General features: G+C 39.1%; 1 protein-coding gene across 2 annotated transcripts in view; it reads right to left on the bottom strand.

Moving 5' to 3' along the window:
• The window catches only part of SRGAP3 (SLIT-ROBO Rho GTPase activating protein 3), a 216,288-nt gene that overhangs the window by 19,607 nt on the left and 177,010 nt on the right, over positions 1–19,671 (bottom strand). The window contains exons 12-18 of one of the 2 annotated variants that reach the window (XM_081955048.1): positions 18,040–18,142; positions 15,359–15,419; positions 13,554–13,631; positions 11,547–11,681; positions 6,543–6,648; positions 6,072–6,299; positions 1,406–1,485 (exon numbers count right to left, since the gene is read on the bottom strand). In XM_081955048.1, coding sequence (XP_081811174.1) covers positions 1,406–1,485; positions 6,072–6,299; positions 6,543–6,648; positions 11,547–11,681; positions 13,554–13,631; positions 15,359–15,419; positions 18,040–18,142 — 791 coding nt within the window. Of the gene's footprint in view, positions 1–1,405; positions 1,486–6,071; positions 6,300–6,542; positions 6,649–11,546; positions 11,682–13,553; positions 13,632–15,358; positions 15,420–16,008; positions 16,040–18,039; positions 18,143–19,671 lie in introns of both variants that reach the window. The other variant, XM_081955049.1, reaches the window with a different exon arrangement.

Genomic DNA, 19,671 nt, shown 5'->3' with positions numbered 1-19,671 from the left:
GCTTAAATGGAAGCTTGCTTGCTTCAACTTTTTCAGTCAAGAGAGGCTGTTTGTCACCCACACTGAAAAATGAAGGTTGACATCACCCTGCTCCTTTCAAACATTCATCTTCAATTAGCTGACTTATCCTTTTCTCCTCTTATGCCCTTAGTTCCAATAAACAATTATGTCAATTTTCCCATAACTTGTACTGGTAAGATACGGGATTTGGATATTTGCATCACTAAAGAGAAAGAATTAATGGAACTAAAAGCCATAAAAACAAATGAAACAGGGACATGCTAAGTTCAGGTAAAATACAGGGTTCTATCATAAGGTTTCCTAAATGGTAAAATAAGCCAACATTTGTTTCTAGGCATATTACTTTATACTGATGTCTAAATCATTTTTGGGGGGGGGGGTGTAATCAAATAGCTATATTATGTGTGCAGATTCAGAAAAAATGTGTCCTGAAAGTTAGCATTCAAAAGTAAATGGACATAAGCAAATGTAAAGGTTTCCCTCACACATATATGCTAGTCATTCCTGACTCTAGGGGGCAGTACTCATCTCTATTTCAAAGCTGAAGAGCCAGCGTTGTCCGAACACATCTCCATGGTCATGTGGCCGGCGTGACTAAATGCCGAAGGCACATGGAACGCTAGTATCTTCCCACCAAATGTGGTTCCTATTTTTCTACTTGCATTTTTACATGCTTTCGAAGTGCTAGGTTGGCAGAAGCTGGGACAAGTAATGGGCGCTCACTCCGTTATGCGGCACTAGGGATTCGGACTGCCAAACTGCCAACCTTTCTGATCGACAAGCTCAGCATCTTAGCCACTGCATCCCTAAAAATGGACATAAATAGATATAAATATAACATGGAATGAGGGAATAGAATTCCTCAGGGATGCTGCGATGGTCACGAGTGTGAAAAATGGTTGTAAGTCACTTTTTTCAGTGCTGCTGTAAGTTCAAATGGTCACTAAATGAACTGTTGCAAATCAAGCACTTACAAGCATCGATATCCTGGATGCTCAAGACTTTTTTTTTTCAAAGAACATTTTTCCATTTCCTTTTCTTACCATAAAACCGGAGCTATGTAAAATAACAATCAAACTGGAGGCATCACTTTCATGTAAAATAGAATTTTAACTCATTAAGCAGGCTGTCCGAATAACTTCCATATTGCCTTGGAATTCAATCATGACAGCAGTAGAAAAATCCCATCCCTACGTCAATCACACATATTTCAAGGAATTTTATCAATACCTATTGGCAGTGTCAAACAGAGAGAGACATCCTCCCCTGCAAACAGCCATATGTTAATCTAGGGAAATTTGGTTAATTATTAAATGCATGTTAGCATTCTACCATGTGAACATTGGTAGCTTTTTGTAGAAACATGTCTGGGTTCTACACTCACCATCATCGCTGGTGTGTGGCTCTGTGCCATTGTCGTGATCTCCTTCATCAATAGTGCCAGGTTCACTGTGTGGACTGTCACTGGAATCAAAAGTGGAATAAATAAATGCACTGAGGTTTTTAAAATGGGGATTAAAGGGGAAAAGAGATGTGGGCTCCTTACTAACAAGTAATGGCAGGAAACTTCAATTTTCTCTGAACAATTTCAGAATTGCATACATACATACATACATACATACATACATACATACATACATACACATATACACATATACATATACATATACATACACATGCTGGTTTTGTTGTATTCGGGTCTTTTCCTGTGTAAGATTGAGATTCTTTTTGCAACGTTTTGGCAGGATCTCACCTGCCATCCCAAACGTTGCAAAGACAATCTCAATCTTACACGGGAAAAGACCCGAATACAACAAAACCAGCATACCTACACCCGTGAAAATCTACACACACACACACACACACACACACACACACACATTCAAAAGAATATCTTGGATGAACATGACTCCTGCTAGGATTAGTTTGTAATACATTTTACCTTCAACAAATCTACTACTACATTTCTGCTTCCATTGTATTTCTGTTGTTCAATATCATACTGTTTACTGCTCCTCCTATCCTTCTTTCTCCATATAGTAAGAACAGCCCAATTAAGCAGTTTTCATTGTAACAATATAGCAACAATGATGGGTGGCACTACCAGTAGCCAAATATAATGCCATCTTGCCCATTATGCTTCACTTGAGAAATGGCATAAACATTGGTGTAGTTGGGTGAGTTCTGAAAATGCCAAACAGTCCTAAGCCACTATTTAAGCTGTCATGACTTAACTGCCATGGAGGGAAAATATTTTCACTTCCCTCCCCCCCCAATGGTGGCAAGCTGAATGTCTTGTTGGAAATATATACAGTTCTTTCTCAGAAATAAGCACAAGCATGAGAGTTGATTGATGTCTGACAGTAGTGGCACCTGATGGCAGCATCTATACAATGAGAGTTTTGATCCTAAAGAAAAGGGCTGTTGCAGCGTACTCCGGTTCAAAGTGTAAGAGCCCTTCATTAAACAGTTGTTGATAGTAATCTGTTTACTTGTTCTGCACCAAGTGAATTAAAAAGCTTCCCCCATCTTGCAGTAGGACCTGGGCCTGGTTCCTATGAAAAGGAATAACTCGCCACAGCTATTTCGGCACAGCCAACCCACCATGGCCATCTTGCCAAGGGACAATTCCATGCGGGAAAACTCAACACAATAAATGTTATCTGCCACTGTTTCTTCAACATTATTTCCATTGAGAAAAATGGAAATAATATCAAGGAAACAGTGGTGGACAGCATTTATTGTTTTGAGTTATCCCGCATGGAATTATCTAGGGCAAGTTGTCCCACGGTGAGTTGGCCGAAGGCAAGATGACTGTGGCAAGATGCCAGTGGTGAGATAGCCATGGCATGTTGGTCATTGCGAGTTGTCCTAGACCCTGGTTTCTATTGTCTTGTATTTTATGCAGTGATTTAAAAAAGTTCTTTAAAGGTATCAGAGCTAATTCAAAGAAAAGTCTAAAACAATGTTGGTGGAACTTGTTTATTCTTCGTTTACATATTTCCTTCTCATGGCAATCTGTGTAATATATTTGTTCAAGGAACGATCATTAGGATTGAAGGCATAATCCTACATTCTCCCATTATTCAGAACTGAAGTACTAATTATGTAGCAGAAGACTGGTTATCGATTAATGGGCCCATGCCAAGAAACTGACATAGCCATTGCCTGCTAGCCACATTTTCACCTTAGCAGGATGGGAACATCTGTTTTGTGTTTGAGAAGAAATTTTAAGCTGACCTAATAGGGAACACAGTCTTTGTGGACTTGTCCCATTTTATATAACAGATCTAATGGAAGCAGACATTCATTGATCTGTTCCTTAAGATTTAAGTCTGTCACAAAAGGCCATTAAGAATGCACTGGTACCTGGAAAGTAGGAGCTAGACAGCATGAGATAAACTGTCGTTGCTATCATCACCATCTGCTCCTGCTGTTTTTTGTTCCCATTCCTGCTAACAATTGATTTAAGAAAAGGCTGCTTTGTGCTTTTTCACACCAAGTTTTACAACCATCCTAAGTGGCTTCTGTCACCAGTCAGGATTGCCCTTCTTTTCAAGAACAGCCATCTTAAGTTCTCCATTGCTGTAGAAACCAGAAGTGAGGAGTCCAGGATGGAAGTCACTTTCTGGAGCAAAGTGTCCCAGATAGTTGCCCCCAGATAGTTGGGCAAAGACCATGTAGGTCAGGGGTGTCAAACTTAATTTCATTGAGGGCCGCATCAGGGTTATGTTTAGCCTTAGGGGGCGGGGTGGGCATGGCCAAGGTAGGCATGGCCAGCTCAACGTCACTTGTATTGGGGGCACCTGCCAATGAAAACAGGCTCCTGAGCTCCATTTTCAGCTGCAACAGCCTCTTGTTACCCTCTGCCAGTGAAAATGGAGCTCAGGAGGGCCACATGCAGCCCCCTCAAGCTCCGTTTTCACTGGCAGAGGCACCGCGGGCCAGTCCTTCACTGTTTCCAGGGTGGCCCCACAGGCTAGATCTAAGCACCCCGCGGGTCGGATCCGGCCATGGTCCTTGAGTTTGACACCCCTGATGTAGATGATTACATGAAAAACTGCTGGAAACCTATTGAAACTGAAACAGTTGGCAGCTACATGTAAAGTTTCCTTCAAGTCATGATCAACTCCTTATGCCTTCATGGATACATTTACACGAATTTTATTATCTACAACCTGGAAGTGGTGAGGATCTTTCAGAATGAATGGCCATGGTTTAGTTTTCTAGTGTCCTGATTAATTGGGATTCCAAAAAACTAGAGTACAGCGATTAAGCCAAAAGGCTGATCATTGCTTGATTGACTTGAGTAAAATAAGTAATAAAAGGTGAAGATGTCCCTGCTGATTTTTACTCTACTAGTCTTTGCTGATTATAGGAGGAAGTGCTCATCTCTGTTTCAATACCATTGAGTCAGTGTGTCAGAAGACATTTCCATAGTCATGTGGCCATTATGATGTCATACAGCATTATTATTTTCCCACCATGTGGTACCTTTTGATCTATTTGCATTTGTATGCTTTCAAACTGCTAGTTTGGCAGGAGCTGGGAGAAGGACAGGAAATCACCCCGTTGCATGGAGCTTTGGTCTTGAACCTAAGCTTCCGGCTTTCCAGCCAACAAGCCCAGTATCTTAATCACTGAGCCACCATGTCATAATAAGGAAAAATGGGCTTTAGGCTAGGGGTGTTGGTCTTAGCTTCATTGTGGTTTAAAATACTTTCAGTTCTTTTTCAGTTTTTCTCTCTCAAGATTGCTTCATTCATCTAGACTTACCTGGGACCAAGTCCCACTGAATTCAACTGGGCTTTTTTCTGAGTAGACATGTATAGGATTTAATTGTTAGCTTGGGAATAATTATTAGTTTAGTGTAATTGCTAAGCCCATCAAGACAATGAACTGTTAAACAAGAGTGAATTGTAAAATAAATGCTTTTAAGAACCTTCACTGTTTGCTCTAATGCAAGCAATGACTTCATGATGAACCCAATAATTAAAATCTAACCCATGCCTTTGGCAACCTGGTGCATTCTATAAGTTTTGGACTTCAACTCCCATGAACTGCAACCAGTAAGAGTTGTGGCAGCTATAATCAAGAGAGACTAAAGAAAGACCTGATTTCACTTAAGGACAAAGTGTCATATAGCCAGGAAACAATCTTTAAATAGTAACTTGTATTCAAAATAATGTAAAGTTGATGGAAAAGATGACTCCAGTTAATGGACATAAGATAAAAAGAGAATTATATTTATTCTGTCTAAAGAAGAATTAGGAAACATATGGCTGACCTATTGTCCCCAGCAACCCAACTGTGGTGCCCTAAGCCTCACCAGTGTGGACAAAAGGAGAAAATGAGGTTTCTACCTGAAAAGTCTTGTCACTTGTATCTAAGCAAATCTTACTAATGCATCAAAATGTGTGCTAAAGATTACAACTCTTGATAGAAGAATGTATATATTTGGATCACAGCATTTCCTCATGCTGGAATAAATACTACAAGTCCTAAAAAAGCAAAATCGGTGAAACAAAAAAAGGTGGCAAGAGACAGATAGCTTCTTTAAAAAAATAAGACAGAACTCCACATTCGGAGAAAATAAACTAATATCAATTGATTGAGAACAAGGGCAGTAGGGAGTAATAGATCAAACCCATGCCCTGATTATGGGTTATTAAAAAAGAATTTGGGTTTCCCCTATGGAAAAAGAAGAAGGTTGGACTGAGTGAAACTGGTTCCAAGCAATCTCCTTTTATGTTCTCAAAAGACTTGAAAATGAATTAGGCTCTAACTTCCATTGGGTTCCTACACTCCATTAGCACATTATTATTTAAAACCTTGTTGGGCAACTCAAGAGATTTAGAAACAAAAATAATTATTCCTTACAGTTCAGACATGCACAACAATCCATTCCAGTTTGAGCAGAGAAATAGCCCTGTATCATCTTACTATTTAAATTAAGAACATCTGAAATAAGCATCCCACACTTTAAAAAGAAGAAATTCCTAACCTTCTTAAGATGCTAAAGGCATATATTTCATTCCCAAGTTTCTTACCAGTACTCTTCCCCACCAGTCATGCATTTTTCATAAACAGGTCCTTCCAGTTCCCTGAGGGTAGGGAAGATGGCCTCGTGATTGATTATGATGGTTTTGATGACCTCATTGACATGAGCCTGGCAGGACACTGGATCCTGCCCATCTGGAATATGCATCAAAGTTGGTCCAAAGCAGATGGCTAGATTGTAGGGATCCATCATGTTCTCATCACTGTATTGCGACAAGCTGCAAATACAAGTAACCCACAGCTACGACACCAAGCTTCAAGTACTACACACATAGTTCTCTATAGGCATTTCCTCCAGCTGGTCAAAAGGCAACAATTACAAGTAATGATGGTCAAGGGGCACCTCTCCCTTTTGCCCAGTGCTGGGTTTGAGGAAAAAGAGAACAATGAAAGGGGAAAGTATTGAACAGGGAAAGCTACTACAGCTTCATTCAAAGTAAATAGTTAAAGGAAATGCTCACTGGTTAAGGAAAGCGAAGAGGTATCTCATTACAATGATGACAGCTCGTGGCAAGGTGATAACAATTTGCTGGATCTGGTGTACTCTTTCAGCAGGGTTTTCAATTTCTGTAACATACAAATGAAACGTGTGTTCAGATTCAACCTCTCATTTATTCACCGTATTTTTCGGACTGTAAGACACAGTGGAGTAGAAGATGCATCAAGATTTCGAAGAGGTAAAAAAGAAAAAAAAAAGTGTTTGCCCTCCCTGGCCCTTAGGAGCACTCTGCAGCCTCCCAAACCCTTTGCATGCCCCGTTTTTGTGAAAAACGGAACACAAAGAGGGTTTGGGAGCCCTGCAGAGTGCTCCTAGGGGCTGGAGAGGGCAAAAATGGCACTCCTGGGGGGTTTGGGAGGCCAAAAAGTGGCCTGTTTTTCACAAAAATGGGGCAGCAAAGAGGGTTTGGGAGGCCTGCAGAGTGCTCCTGAGGGCTGGGGAGGGCAAAAACACTGTTTTTGTGAAAGACAGGCTTGTTTTTTTGCCTCCCAAACCCCTCATGCATCATGTTTATGCCCTCCCCAACACCTAGGAGAACTCTACAGGCTTCCCAAGCCCTCTGCGCACCCCATTTTTGTGAAAACAAGCCTGTTTTTGGTGAAATCAGGATGCGCAGGGCGGGGTTTCCAGAGGCCAAAAATGGCTGTATTCAGTGTATAACATTTCCACCCTCTTTTGGGAGGGGGAAGTGTGTCATACTCCAAAAAGTATGGTATTTATTCGTACATGCACCCCAACATGTGTTTACTGTACCTTGGACTTGAAGCAGATCACAGTAACAGAAATGATAACAGAACAAGTCAAGCGGTTGACTGGATTTCTTACAGACACTATCAAATACAAACAACTTGGGAGTCGATTTCCCAAAACAGTCTGCTATTTTGCAGGACAGGGACTTCCTCCTCCTTGCACATCAAGCTGCCCTTCCTCGAACAAGTAGGAAAACTGTCCAATAAAGACATACCCTGTTTCCCCGAAAGTAATCCCTCCCTCGATAATAAACCCAATCGGGCCTTTGAGCGCATGCACGAAAATAAGCCTTCCCCCAAAATATTGCAATATAGCAGCAGCCATGAGGTGACCAAGCTTGCTGCCTCCTGCACCTCAAAAACAATAAGACCTCCCCGAAAATAAGGCCAAGCGTTTATTTCGGGGGTCAAAGAAAATAAGATCCGGTAGTACATGGTAGTAATCCAAGAGTAGAACTGAGAAGAGATGTTGTGTACATTCACTACATTATTAGGTGACAAAATTAGCATTAGAACTGACCAAAGAAAGTTTGGATCCAAGACCAGCAATTCCTCCTCAAAACAAACAAACTGACTGGACAGATGGTGAGGATGGTGGTACTTCTTCTGTTGGTCACCACAGGTAGTCCTTGACTTACAATTGATTGCTTAGTGACCAAGCTATGGCAGACCTCCCCTATAGGGCTAAATATAACCTGGATTTGAAGTTACAATGTTCCCCCTTTAGGTCACATGATTGTAGAAGCTCAGCGGCCTGACTCCATGGCCATATGCAGCATCCCAAGTCATATGATTATGATTTATAATGGTTTTTTTGTCAGAAATTGCCATTTACTTCCTGTTTCTGGCAAAGAAAACCACCCATTGTGGACAATGGATATACTTAATGGCTGTGATGTTTACTTAACCATTGCTGCAAAAAAAAAGTCATAAAATCTTATGCAGTCATATGGTGAACTGCTTAATAACCAACATGACTTATGACTATAATTCTGAGCTCAATTATGGTCATGTCAAAACTACTGGATAGTAGATATAATTTACAGACTAATGTTGCTTCAGAGGTTATTTTATTATTTTTATTTAAGACTTGTGGTGCCACAGTGATTAGAATGAAGTTTTGCAGGCTAATTCTGCTGACTGCCAACTGCCAGCAGTTCAGTAGTCTCACCGGCTCAAGGTTGATTCAACCTTCCAAGGTTGGTAAAATGAGGACCCAGATTGTTGGGGGCAATATATTTACTCTGTAAACAGCTTAGAGAGGGCTGTAAAGCATTGTGAAATGTGTAAGTCTAAGTGCTATTACTATTTATATCTTACGACAAAAAATGGCTTAAAAGCACCTGATCTGAGGGAATTGCACCTGCCAGATACAAAATAAATTGGTTCAACAATTGTTGTTTACAACCAGCTTTTAGATATTGAGGTTTTGATTTATTTTAAAGCAGTGTTTCCCAACACTTTGCAACTATAAGATGTATGGACTTCATTCTGAGAATTCCTCAGCCAGACTTTTTTTTAAAACAATGCACTTATTCCTCTCTCTTTTAATTTATTTACTTGTTTGTAAACAAGGGTTTGGGAATAGTATACCATTTCTTCAAGATTTGTGCATAAATTTTCCTAATAGGACTTAGCAAGAGAGGATGTAAGGCAGGGGTGTCCAAACATGGGAACTTTAAGACTTGTGGACTTCAACTCCCAGAATTCCCCAGCCAGCATAGCTGGCTAGGGAATTCTGGGAGTTGAAGTCCACAAGTCTTAAAGTTCCCAAGTTTGGACACCCCTGATGTAAGGTCTAGAAAGCTCAGTCACAGAAATTTTAGTTCTTTGTGTATGGAGTTTTTAGAAGCAGGAGAGGAGCTTTTAAAAATTTATTTAATCAGCAGGACTATAAAAATGGCACACAGCATAGAAATAAAGAATCTGCACAATTTCAAAATGTATTTTTGTGGAAGTAGAACCTTCAAATTTGGAATGAGGGGTGATTTGGTTTTCCTACCCATTCCAATTTTTGGAATATTTCTTTTTTCTTCTTCTTTGTAATATGCATGAATAAATCTTAAGTATCTCCATAAGTAAGGAACTTGCAAAAATTCAGAAAGTATGACAGGAATTGTAATGAATAAAAGCCATCCAGTCATTTAATCACAGCAGGTAGTTTTTCACTGCTGCAAGCGATTGGTGAAATGACTTATGAGATAGCCTTGTGAGACAATGAATATATACAGAAGTTTCAGTAGCCTTATTGTTAGCTTCTGCAGAGTATATCTAATACTGAACTCAATAATAGATGTCATGTCTTTATATACTGCTTATGTTCAGTGAAGCAGAATGCCACAAATAATTGCTAACTGCAGTAGGGTAACAGTTGATCCCCCATCTCTATTTAATATTTTTTATGTGCTTATAAATTTCTTTATATAAGAAATAATCTTTAATAAGTCTGAAATTGCCTGTTGCATCTTGCCAGGAGGCTAATGTTCTCCAGGTTTATTTTATAATATTGCCCTTGATATTAGTATATTTTTAAACCTAATATTGCTTTCAGGTTCTTTAATTCTGCTGTGGATGGAATGCTCAGTTGATCCAACACAACCATGGACATCTTAACCATAGAAAGGAGACCATTAGTTCAATGCTGCATCACACGACCATCCACAAACAAAGGCATCTATTAGGTCACCAAGGAACATTGCTGACAAAGTAAATGATCTACTGGCGGCCCGAGGGCTGGATCTGTCATGCACAGGCCATGCCTATCCCAGCTCCGGGAAGGGGGAAAACATCACAAAACGTCACGTGACAGCAATGTGACATGGCGAGTTTCACACCTGTGATCTAGCAGATCAAAAACAATTCAACATTTCCTTGATGATCTTCTAAGTAATGAATGCACTATACAATATACAACTGGGGTTAGGATTAAGAAGAGTGTGCAAACCTTAAACCTCATGGGTGACCATTATCATTAAAAAAAAAACTAGATAAAAACAGTACAGTATTAAGATAAAGAAAGTGAGGAAGATAAGAAAAATGTTCCTCTTTAATAAGGATGATTCCCCAAACAACAACCAATGAAGCATACAAAATAAATTGCAAAGAGGAGGATAGTTAAATGACATTACAGATTAGTTCAAGTATGCTTTTTTCTACAGGCCTTACTGTTCAGAAATCAGAACTTTTTTCTCTATTAATAAAAAGTCTAAACAAAGGAAAAAATAAATTTAATATAAGAAAGGTCAAGTTTCATTTTATTTGTAAGCTTGTTTCCACAATATATATGAACAGAAAAATCAACAGGGCATTCAGTAATATAAACAAGATATTACAAATAATACTTAAAAGCAATATGGAACACTAAAATGCAATTAAATTGGTCCTTGAATTCATATTACTGATATTGCTTACAAGAATGCAGTTTTTATAAAATTCCCACAATTTTTTTCCTACTGAAAGGATATTTTAGCTTCTTGCTTATAATAAAGAAAATAGGAAGGGGAGCTTCATTCTCAACCACACAATACATTATAAATTACATGGCAATATGGATATGCAAATACCCTGCAATGTACATAACACGATATTCTGCCAAGTGATTCAACTTACATTACAAATAAAATTGGTTTTTTGTCGTACCGCACATTACTCTTAGCCATGTTTATAACCACTTTTTATGCAATAAACTATAGAAGATTGATTGGCAATAATGCAAAGCTATGTCAGGGGTGTCAAACTCAAGGCCCAGAGGCCAGATCCAGCCCGTGGGGTGCTTAGATCTGACCCTTGGGGCCACCCTGGAAACAACAAAGGCCTGCGGTGCCTCTGCCAATGAAAACTGAGTTTGGGAGGGTAGCAGGAGGCCATCACAGCTAAAGACAGAGTTTGCAAGGGCCGCAGGTGGCCCTCCCAAGCTCTGTTTTTGCTGGTGGAGGTTGCAGGAGGCTGTCACAGCTGAAAACAGAGCTCGGGAGCCCATTTTCGCTGGCAGAGCGCTCAGGCTTCTACAGATGCCCCCAACATGAGTGATGTTGAACTGGTCATGCCCCCTGGCCACGCCCCCCCCCCAAGGTGAAACACAACTCCAATGCAGCCCTCAATGAAATCAAATTTGACACCCCTGGTGTAAAATAATGGTTTACTTCGCATAAGCACCTTTACCACCACATTACAATAATATGCAAAAATCAAGAAACTGACGTAATTCAATTACTTACTTATAGTAGATATCAAATCCTGAAACCTTTCCTTAGGAAAGAGTGGATTTTCCAGTCCCCGGAAATATAATTTTAAGACCCCAGCAACAGAATTAATATCACGTTCATTTTGATCATCAGCAAGGGGATCTTCACCTAAGATAAAAGGTTTATTTATAACATTAGATTCCAATTCTAGATTATACAGGAAACACAACACACCAAAGTAATAAAAAGTTGCTACAAAAATTAGGAAATCAGCTTCCCTGAATTACTCCTCCCTGTTGTTGCTCTTGTCATCACATTATCATCATAATCCTGCTGAACTATAATGCTATAATGTAGGATAATAATACGTACATGCAAACACCTCACTCTATAGTCTTTCAGGGTAAACAACGTTACAGAAAGCACACATGAAAAAAGAAATCAGTACAAATAAGAAATGGAAAAAAATTATCACAAGCATCATTTATTACACTTTTCTTCTTCAACCTTGCAAATCGTCTGTTTCTTCTACATCCAGATACCAATTTCTTTTGTTTTTTAAACCTTTCACCTTTTTCTTTTTGAGAATTCATCAACTATGCTCAATCATGATTTCCTCAATCTTCCTCACTTTTCTTCATGTGTTTGCTATGCAATTCCACCTTCAGTCTTTCTCTTTATATGACTTAATCCCTTCAGTGTGTTTCTCTCATACTGGTCACTTACTCAACTTTTGTTGAGTAAGTGTCCGCATTCATTCAGCACCCATTCATTCTTGACCTTATGTTTTCTCATTTCATTATGCACATAAGTACGCCATTCCACATTCAATTTAGGTAAAGGTAAAGCTTCCCCTCGCACATATGTGCTAGTCGTTGCTGACTGTAGGGGGCGGTGCTCATCTCCATTTCAAAGCCGAAGAGCCAACACTGTTGGAAGATGTCTCTGTGGTCATGTCATTGGCATGACTAAATGCCGAAGGTTCACGGAACACTGTTACCTGCCCAGCAAAGGTGGTTCCTATTTTTCTACTTGCATTTTTATGTGCTTTTGAATTGCTAGGTTGGCAGAAGTAACAGGAGCTCACTCTGTTATGTGGCGCTAGGGATTTGAACCGCTGAACTACCAAACTTTCTGATCGACAAACTCAGTGTCTCAGTCACTGTTCCACCACATTTCCCAACATTCAATTTAACCATGTCTTACTTCTGTGTGATAAAAGAATCATGCCCTTCCAATCAAAAGTTCTCCCTTGTCATAGACTTCATTGTTTCCAACAGACCCCTAACTTTTCTATCAAGATTTTTATGTCTTAATGTTTCCCCAAAGATTTTTCCATCTTTAATCAACTTTCTATCAAGTTACACAAATTCCTTTATTTTTCTAATGTTTCCATTTTCATTTTGCTATATTAAACTTCTGATTCATACTCTTGTGACTCATACAAGAAATCTAATATTAATTGCAAAGTATTTGGGTTCTTAGCCAATGAGGTTGCATGATATGCATGCAAAAATTCACAGGCATTCGTATCTCCTAATATGATTTGTGATGTAATTGTGTCTTTAATAAAGAATGGGCAAAAAAATCATAAAAGTCTTTAGTTTTATGAAGCAGTGTAATAAAATCTTGCAACACATCCCAAATGTTTATATATAACAATGCTAACTATGTCCCAAGGTGCTTTTTTCAAAGACAGTTGGACTTTGTTTTTTCTTGAAGACATTTTGCTTCTCACCCAAGAAGCTTCTTCAGAACTGAAAAAGCTTCTTGGATGAGAAGCGAAATGTCTTTAAGAAAAAACAAAAACCCGAGCTGCCCTTTGAAAAAGCACCTTTGGGGCAACCATGACCTGGATGAATGATCTCCATAGACAAGTATAACTATGGGATGAAGGAAGCTCAAAAGAAGTGGCTTATGTCCATCATAATATATGGAGAAAAGAGAGACAGAATTCAGAATGTATATGTATTCTAACAAGTACATGTAAAATAAAACAACAGCAAATCACTTTGCAAGAATGACTAACTAATTACATACCTCTTTCAAATGAGTTTTTGATATCATTGACTTCAACCTGAGATCCAGGAACTCTAAAAATACCCTGTTGTTGTAAACCTGAAGTGAAAAAATACATATTTTCAGAAGAAAGCTTAGTAAACTATTTGAAATCAATTCCCAATCATTTGAGTTACCTTCACATTTAGGTCTTCCAAATATATATTTTACTTTTAGGATACCAATAACAGTTGGAGGTGGGGGGAGCCCTTTTACTAAGACAAATAAGTTCATTGACCCAAATCTACTTATAGATCACCCCTTATCATTTTTATATGTAATCGTTTTGCTCATATATCCATAAATAAATCATCGAATTCCCTGTAATCCTATGTATGCAATTTGTTTTGATATGTTCAAGCAGATAAGATAAACTCAGATGGTGGAGAAGGCTTAGGTGGACAAACCTGGTTTACAATTCTCTTGCTTTGACACAAAGGTATCCAGAATGATTCTGCATACTCTTGCATGGAAACAATTGACTATAATTCTGCCCATTTTACTACAGCTTCAGTGCAACCTTTTGCTGATTTAGTCCCTGTTCATGGGGAGAAGGAGAGGAGGATTTATGGTGACAGACAAGAAATTAAGTAAGCCCAATATGGCCTAAAGCAATGGGGGTGAACCTATGACATGAGTGTCACAACTGACGTGTCATATCAATTTTGGTGACACGCCTAGAGACTGCATAATTTTGTGTATGCTTGTGTAGCATCCAGACCAGAGGTGGTATTCTGCTGGTTTAGACTGGTTCACCCGAACCGTTAGTTGGAAATCGCGGGTGAGTCCATCCGCCCTAGCTCTATGCTGTCCCATTTAGGCACTTTTTTTAGCCAAAGCGCATGTGCGGAAGGCTGAGAGCATGTGTGGACATTTACGAACCGGTAGGGAAGGTAAGTGAATACCACCCGATCCAGAGCATCTGGAAGTTGTTCAAGAGGACTTTGCTCTCAGCCTTTGAAGCCTCTGAAGCCTCTGAAAATTGTGCAAGAATGTTCTTGCATGATTTTTTCGGTAGCTCCAGAGACTGCACCACATTCTCATGCAGCCTCTCCAAAGGGCAGAAAATTCTCGTGGATTTTTGGAGGTTCCAGAGGCCATAACAAGAATGTGATGTGTTCTCACACAGCCTCTGGAGTCTCCAAAGAGCACAAGAATGGGGCATGCTTTCCTGTTCTCATGTGGCCGGCAAGGCCACCTAAGAGCATTTCCCAAAGTTTCCAGATCTCTGGAGCTGCCTCAGATAAGACAAATTGAAACATATTTACAATTATGTAAGCATTTATTTATTAAATTTATATGCCACCCATATTACTATCCAAAGCGACTCTCTGTTATGAACTGTTTCTGTTTTTAAGGGGTGGGGGAGGTGACATGTCAGCAGAGTGAAATTAGGCATTTTCACACATGGAGCCTAAAAGATTCATCATTACTGACCAAAACCCTGCTACCGTCTAGCTCTAGCTCATACTAGAAGAAAATGAAAAATTTTCAGTCATCAGCAGTGGAGGGAGAAGGAATAGTTCACTGGATTTCAGTCAAAAATGTCCAGACAAATAATTTGGTCAATGAGGACAATTCCACATCCAACTATTTGTCATTCAGAAAGTATTTTGTTTTCTGTTTAAGACAAGCATTTATTAATTGAATATAACAATGGCTGAGTCCCATGTAATTAGTCAAATAAGTTGACATATCATTTTGCATTTTAGTGGAGACACATTCTTGTGCTGGAAACCTTAAAAGAAAATCTTGAGGCCAACGTGGAAGGGAGCAATTCAACTTACCGTATAAATTAATATAACGGATGCAACTTTCAACCACAAGTGGAATTGCTTGTCCCGAGTCCTTGGGAAAGAAATAAGCATTTTTTTTAAAAAAAAATGAATATATTGATTTAGGTATATTGATCTGATGAGAACCGTGGTTTCATGAAGCACACTCAAGCAAAATTGCAGGTTGAAAAATGAGCTCTGTTAGTTCAGTCACTGAGTTAGCAAGAAATTAAAACATGTGAGCTATCAAACAGTAATCTGCAACATCCTTTATACTGTCCACTGTAAGAGAGTTAATTTGGCAATGTTCCCAAGAAGCCAAATCTTGATTACCAAATTGAGGCATCTGGATCAAAGTTATGAGCCAAACCAGACCTTGGCTAAGCTACACTAATGCTTTCCATTTAGCATACTAAATCTTCCAACAATTCTTTTGCCTTTCCACAAAACCAGTTTTAAAGAGCTCTGCAGAACCTTGTATATTTATCTATGTGTATGAATGGGTTTGGGAAAGTTATCCTCTCGTGAACTTTGGCTTTTTGTATTCATTCTTCTTTCTCCTTCAATGAAGGGATCTCTTAAATAGGTCCCTTGAACCCATAGCATCTTCTTATAATAAGTAACACACATATTTTTCTAGATAGGGGGCCTCTAGTCAGTACCTGATTTCTTGTTCGAGCATTCCTTCTTCCTCTGATAAGCAAATAAAGCAGCAAAGTAGGGGAGAAAAGAAAAGGTTAAGCAAGAGTAAGAACAGTTAGGGTAAGCATATTTTCCAGAGGCTATGAAAGCTCAAATGCAATGGCAGCTTAGAAGGAACTACAGTAGTTCAGGCTCCGTCCAACACCCATAGAACTGCTTGGTATGCAATTACTCTGCTTCAGCAATGGACTCTCAGACTCTTCTTGCTATTTTCCCTTTTCCCCAGAGGGAGTTCTTCCTACACTTTCCATCGCCCAGTTCATTTTATTTACGTAACTCTCTTGGCCAAACCTGAAATTCTTGTGTTTTGCATGCAGGGGAATACCTCAATTTGATGGCCATAGTGAGCCGTGGTTAGAGTGCAGTACTGCAGGCTACTTCTGCTGATCACCGGCTGCCAGAAGTTTGGCAGATCAAATCTCACCAGGCTCAAGGTTAACTCAGCCTTTCATCCTTCCGAGTTGGGTAAAATAAGGACCCAGATTGTTGGGGGCAATAGACTGACTCTGTAAACCATTTAGAAAGGGCTGTAAAAGCACTATGAAGCCATATATAAGTCTAAGTGCTATTGCTATTGTTGCTTTAGTATTCTGTATTTCTTAAAATGCTTTCTCCCTCTTCTTTTGCTGGGCTGTCTTGACTTCCTTGCATGTGAAAATGTTTTTACTTTTTGGTTTTGATGTTAATTTCAATATTAAAAGTGTTTAATGCTGTAGGTTTACCTCTTTTATTGTATGGGCTGCAGATTATTCAATTTTTTTTAAAGAAAAAGCTGGAGGTTGTCCAAATTATTTTGAGTACTATCTGCAGCTCCAATATGTATTCCCAATGTGGCACTTCTGTTGGAAGCAGACCAAGCTATGCCACTGTGGCAAGACTGAATTGTGGTATTTAATCATCTGCTTTTTTTCTGTCCAGAAAATCTATCCCCCTTCATTTTCCTTGATTCTTTCTGTTCAACTTAGTAGCTACTGATTATAAGTAAATGGGTAAGATTGGACCTCTTCCTGAATTGTGCAGTATTCCCGAATTTTAGCAAATCTAAGGATAAGGATATTGGTCTCAATAAAACAATTGAGACCAATAAGCTCAATTATTATGCTTTGAGAATTTAGATGCCTATCAGGTTCCCTCCTATCTCTAATCTGTGAAGTATTGGAAATTAAAAGCATTCTACTAGCATTATACTTCGCTATATTTTTCTAAGCTTGCTAAATGAGATAAAAATTAGATGAAGAACCATTTCAGCAAAGGTTCCTGTGGCACCACTTTCCCAGCCCCAGATGAAGAATTGCTTATTAATGTAAATTTTTAAAAAGAGTTTATATTTTATGATCTAACACTCTTGTTTTAAAGGCAAGTTTTAATTATCACATTATTTCTTTATCAATTACTGCTGTAGTTTAAATGTTATATTTGCTTTAGTAGTTGCCTAGGTAAGCTACACGAAGAGCAGATACACGAATTTGGTAAATACTGAATAAAACCCAGGAATTCTTGTAAACGCCACTTTTTATTCTAACTTTGATTTGCAGGAAATATTTTTCTAAGAGAGGAAATCATGCTACATTTAAATTTCAGGATGTCTGTATAAACCTCAAGCTTCAAAGAACCAGGGTAGTTCAGCCTGTAGTGACAAGATATGATCGGCTACAAATTAGCCTGCTGGCAGGAACAAAGGATGCTACCTTAACATTTTGTTCCAGAAAAATATTTCTTATTACCTCATCCCTTCCCTTTGCATAAACAAAAGTACAGAACACCAAGAGTAAAGTGTGTCCTTTACTAGCTCGAGTGTGGCACCAGCAGACTTTGTTCCTGAGAGAAAGAGAGAGAGAGAGAGATAGCATACCAACCATTTTCATGGTGTGATGTGCAGCGCATGGGAAAGGCCGGGTCCAAGGAAAGGAAACAGGTCAGTAGTTAGAAAAGGAAAATGCTACCATTACATCCACAGTGTTCACAGACTCTTACTGTTAAACAGCCAATACCTTAATGAATGTTTCCATATTGCCGTTAAAGAGTTTATGATTATAGACTGAGAGAGGCCTAGGTCTCCTCATTTTCTGTGGCTTAGGGGGAAGACAGGGGGGCCTGGGAAAATGGAACAAAAGAAATCATAAAACATCAGTGTGAGTACAACGGCAGGGAAAGAGCTGCAAGATTGCAAAAGGGAGACCCAGGGAAGCCTCTGTGAAGGGGAGCCCATTGTTTCATGGATCTTGATATCCTTTTCAAAAGTATGTCATTTAACTACCGAAGCCGAGAAGAGCTCCCACTGAATCTTAAGGATACAACGGCCAGCTTCCTTACTTTGGAGGAAGAGGGTTGGCAAATTGCTTACATATTGCTATTAGGAAACTTCTATTTATAATGTAGTTCACTTTAGGTGGGACAAAACGATATTTAAAATAAGATGGGAGGTAAAGACAAATGTTCTCTTCCCTGAAAAGATTCTAAGATTTTATGCCACCAGGATCCTAGCTTTTTAAATTTTTACACAAGCATCATCTTTTCTTAATCCACTATTATCCTTCGCTACAAAGGGCCGACCTAGTATAAATTTAAAGGGTTTCTTAGAATTGCCTCTCCAAATAAAAATAAATAAATCCACGTGCATACAATTAAAATGACACTTATACTACAATTTGAATTCTTGTAGATTTAGGAAAAAAAAATCCACATTTGAAGGCGTCAGGTTTCTAAAAGCTATCTATTCTTCCATTATTAAAGCAGTTCAAAGTTTCTTTGCTAATCCTGCATAGGGCATTAAACAATGAAGCTTTATTGCCGTTGTTGTTGTTGTTGTTGTTTTTAAATTCTTTCTGATTCTTTTGCTGCATTGGGTGTCAGACCTCACAATCTATTGTTGTTCCTTTTTTATGATTGCAAACTGAGCTAAAAAGAAGAGCTGCATTATTTGGGAGTTCTGGAGCCATTTGCTTGTATCTCCTTCCTTGGCAGAAAACATACAGACCTTTGAATGAGTATACAGGCTGGGCCAGAATGAGCAGCTTTGAACAGCACTTCGAGGCATGTGCTGTGCATATTAAGAGAAGAGGAAGCAAGACAAACAGCAACAAAGAAAATGATCTTACTATCCTCAAATCTTGGAGCAGGAGTGAACTTTTATAGCTTAAAAATTGTTCAAAAAGAAACTAAGAAAGTAAGCAAGATTTTAAAGCTAGCATGTGCTTTTCATATAGCATTTTTTCATATAAGAGAGTACTAGGGAGCTTTAAAGGGTAAGGTAAAGGTTTCCCTCACACATATGTGCTAATCACTCCCAATTCTAGGGGAGGTGCTCATCTCCGTTTCAAAGCCAAAGACCCAACGCTGACGGAAGATGTCTCCGTGGTCATGTGGCCGGCATGACTCAATGCTGAAAGTGCATGGAACGCTGTTACCTTCCCACCAAAGGTGGTTCCTATTTTTCTACATGTGTTTTTACATGCTTTCGAACTGCTAGGTTGGCAGAAGCTGGGACAAGTAACAGGAGCTCACTCCGTTATGTGGTACTAGGGATTTGAACTGCTGATCTGCCAACCTTTCTGATCGACAAGCTCAGTGTCTTAGCCACTGAGCACACTCAATTTCTTTGGGAAGGAATCATACTGCACTTA

This window comes from Natrix helvetica (genome assembly GCF_964273705.1).
Source record: "Natrix helvetica genome assembly, chromosome: 1".
Classification (NCBI taxonomy): Eukaryota; Metazoa; Chordata; class Lepidosauria; order Squamata; family Natricidae; genus Natrix; species Natrix helvetica.
Note: the sequence above shows the minus strand (reverse complement) of the source record. Positions and strands in the feature narration are given on the sequence as shown.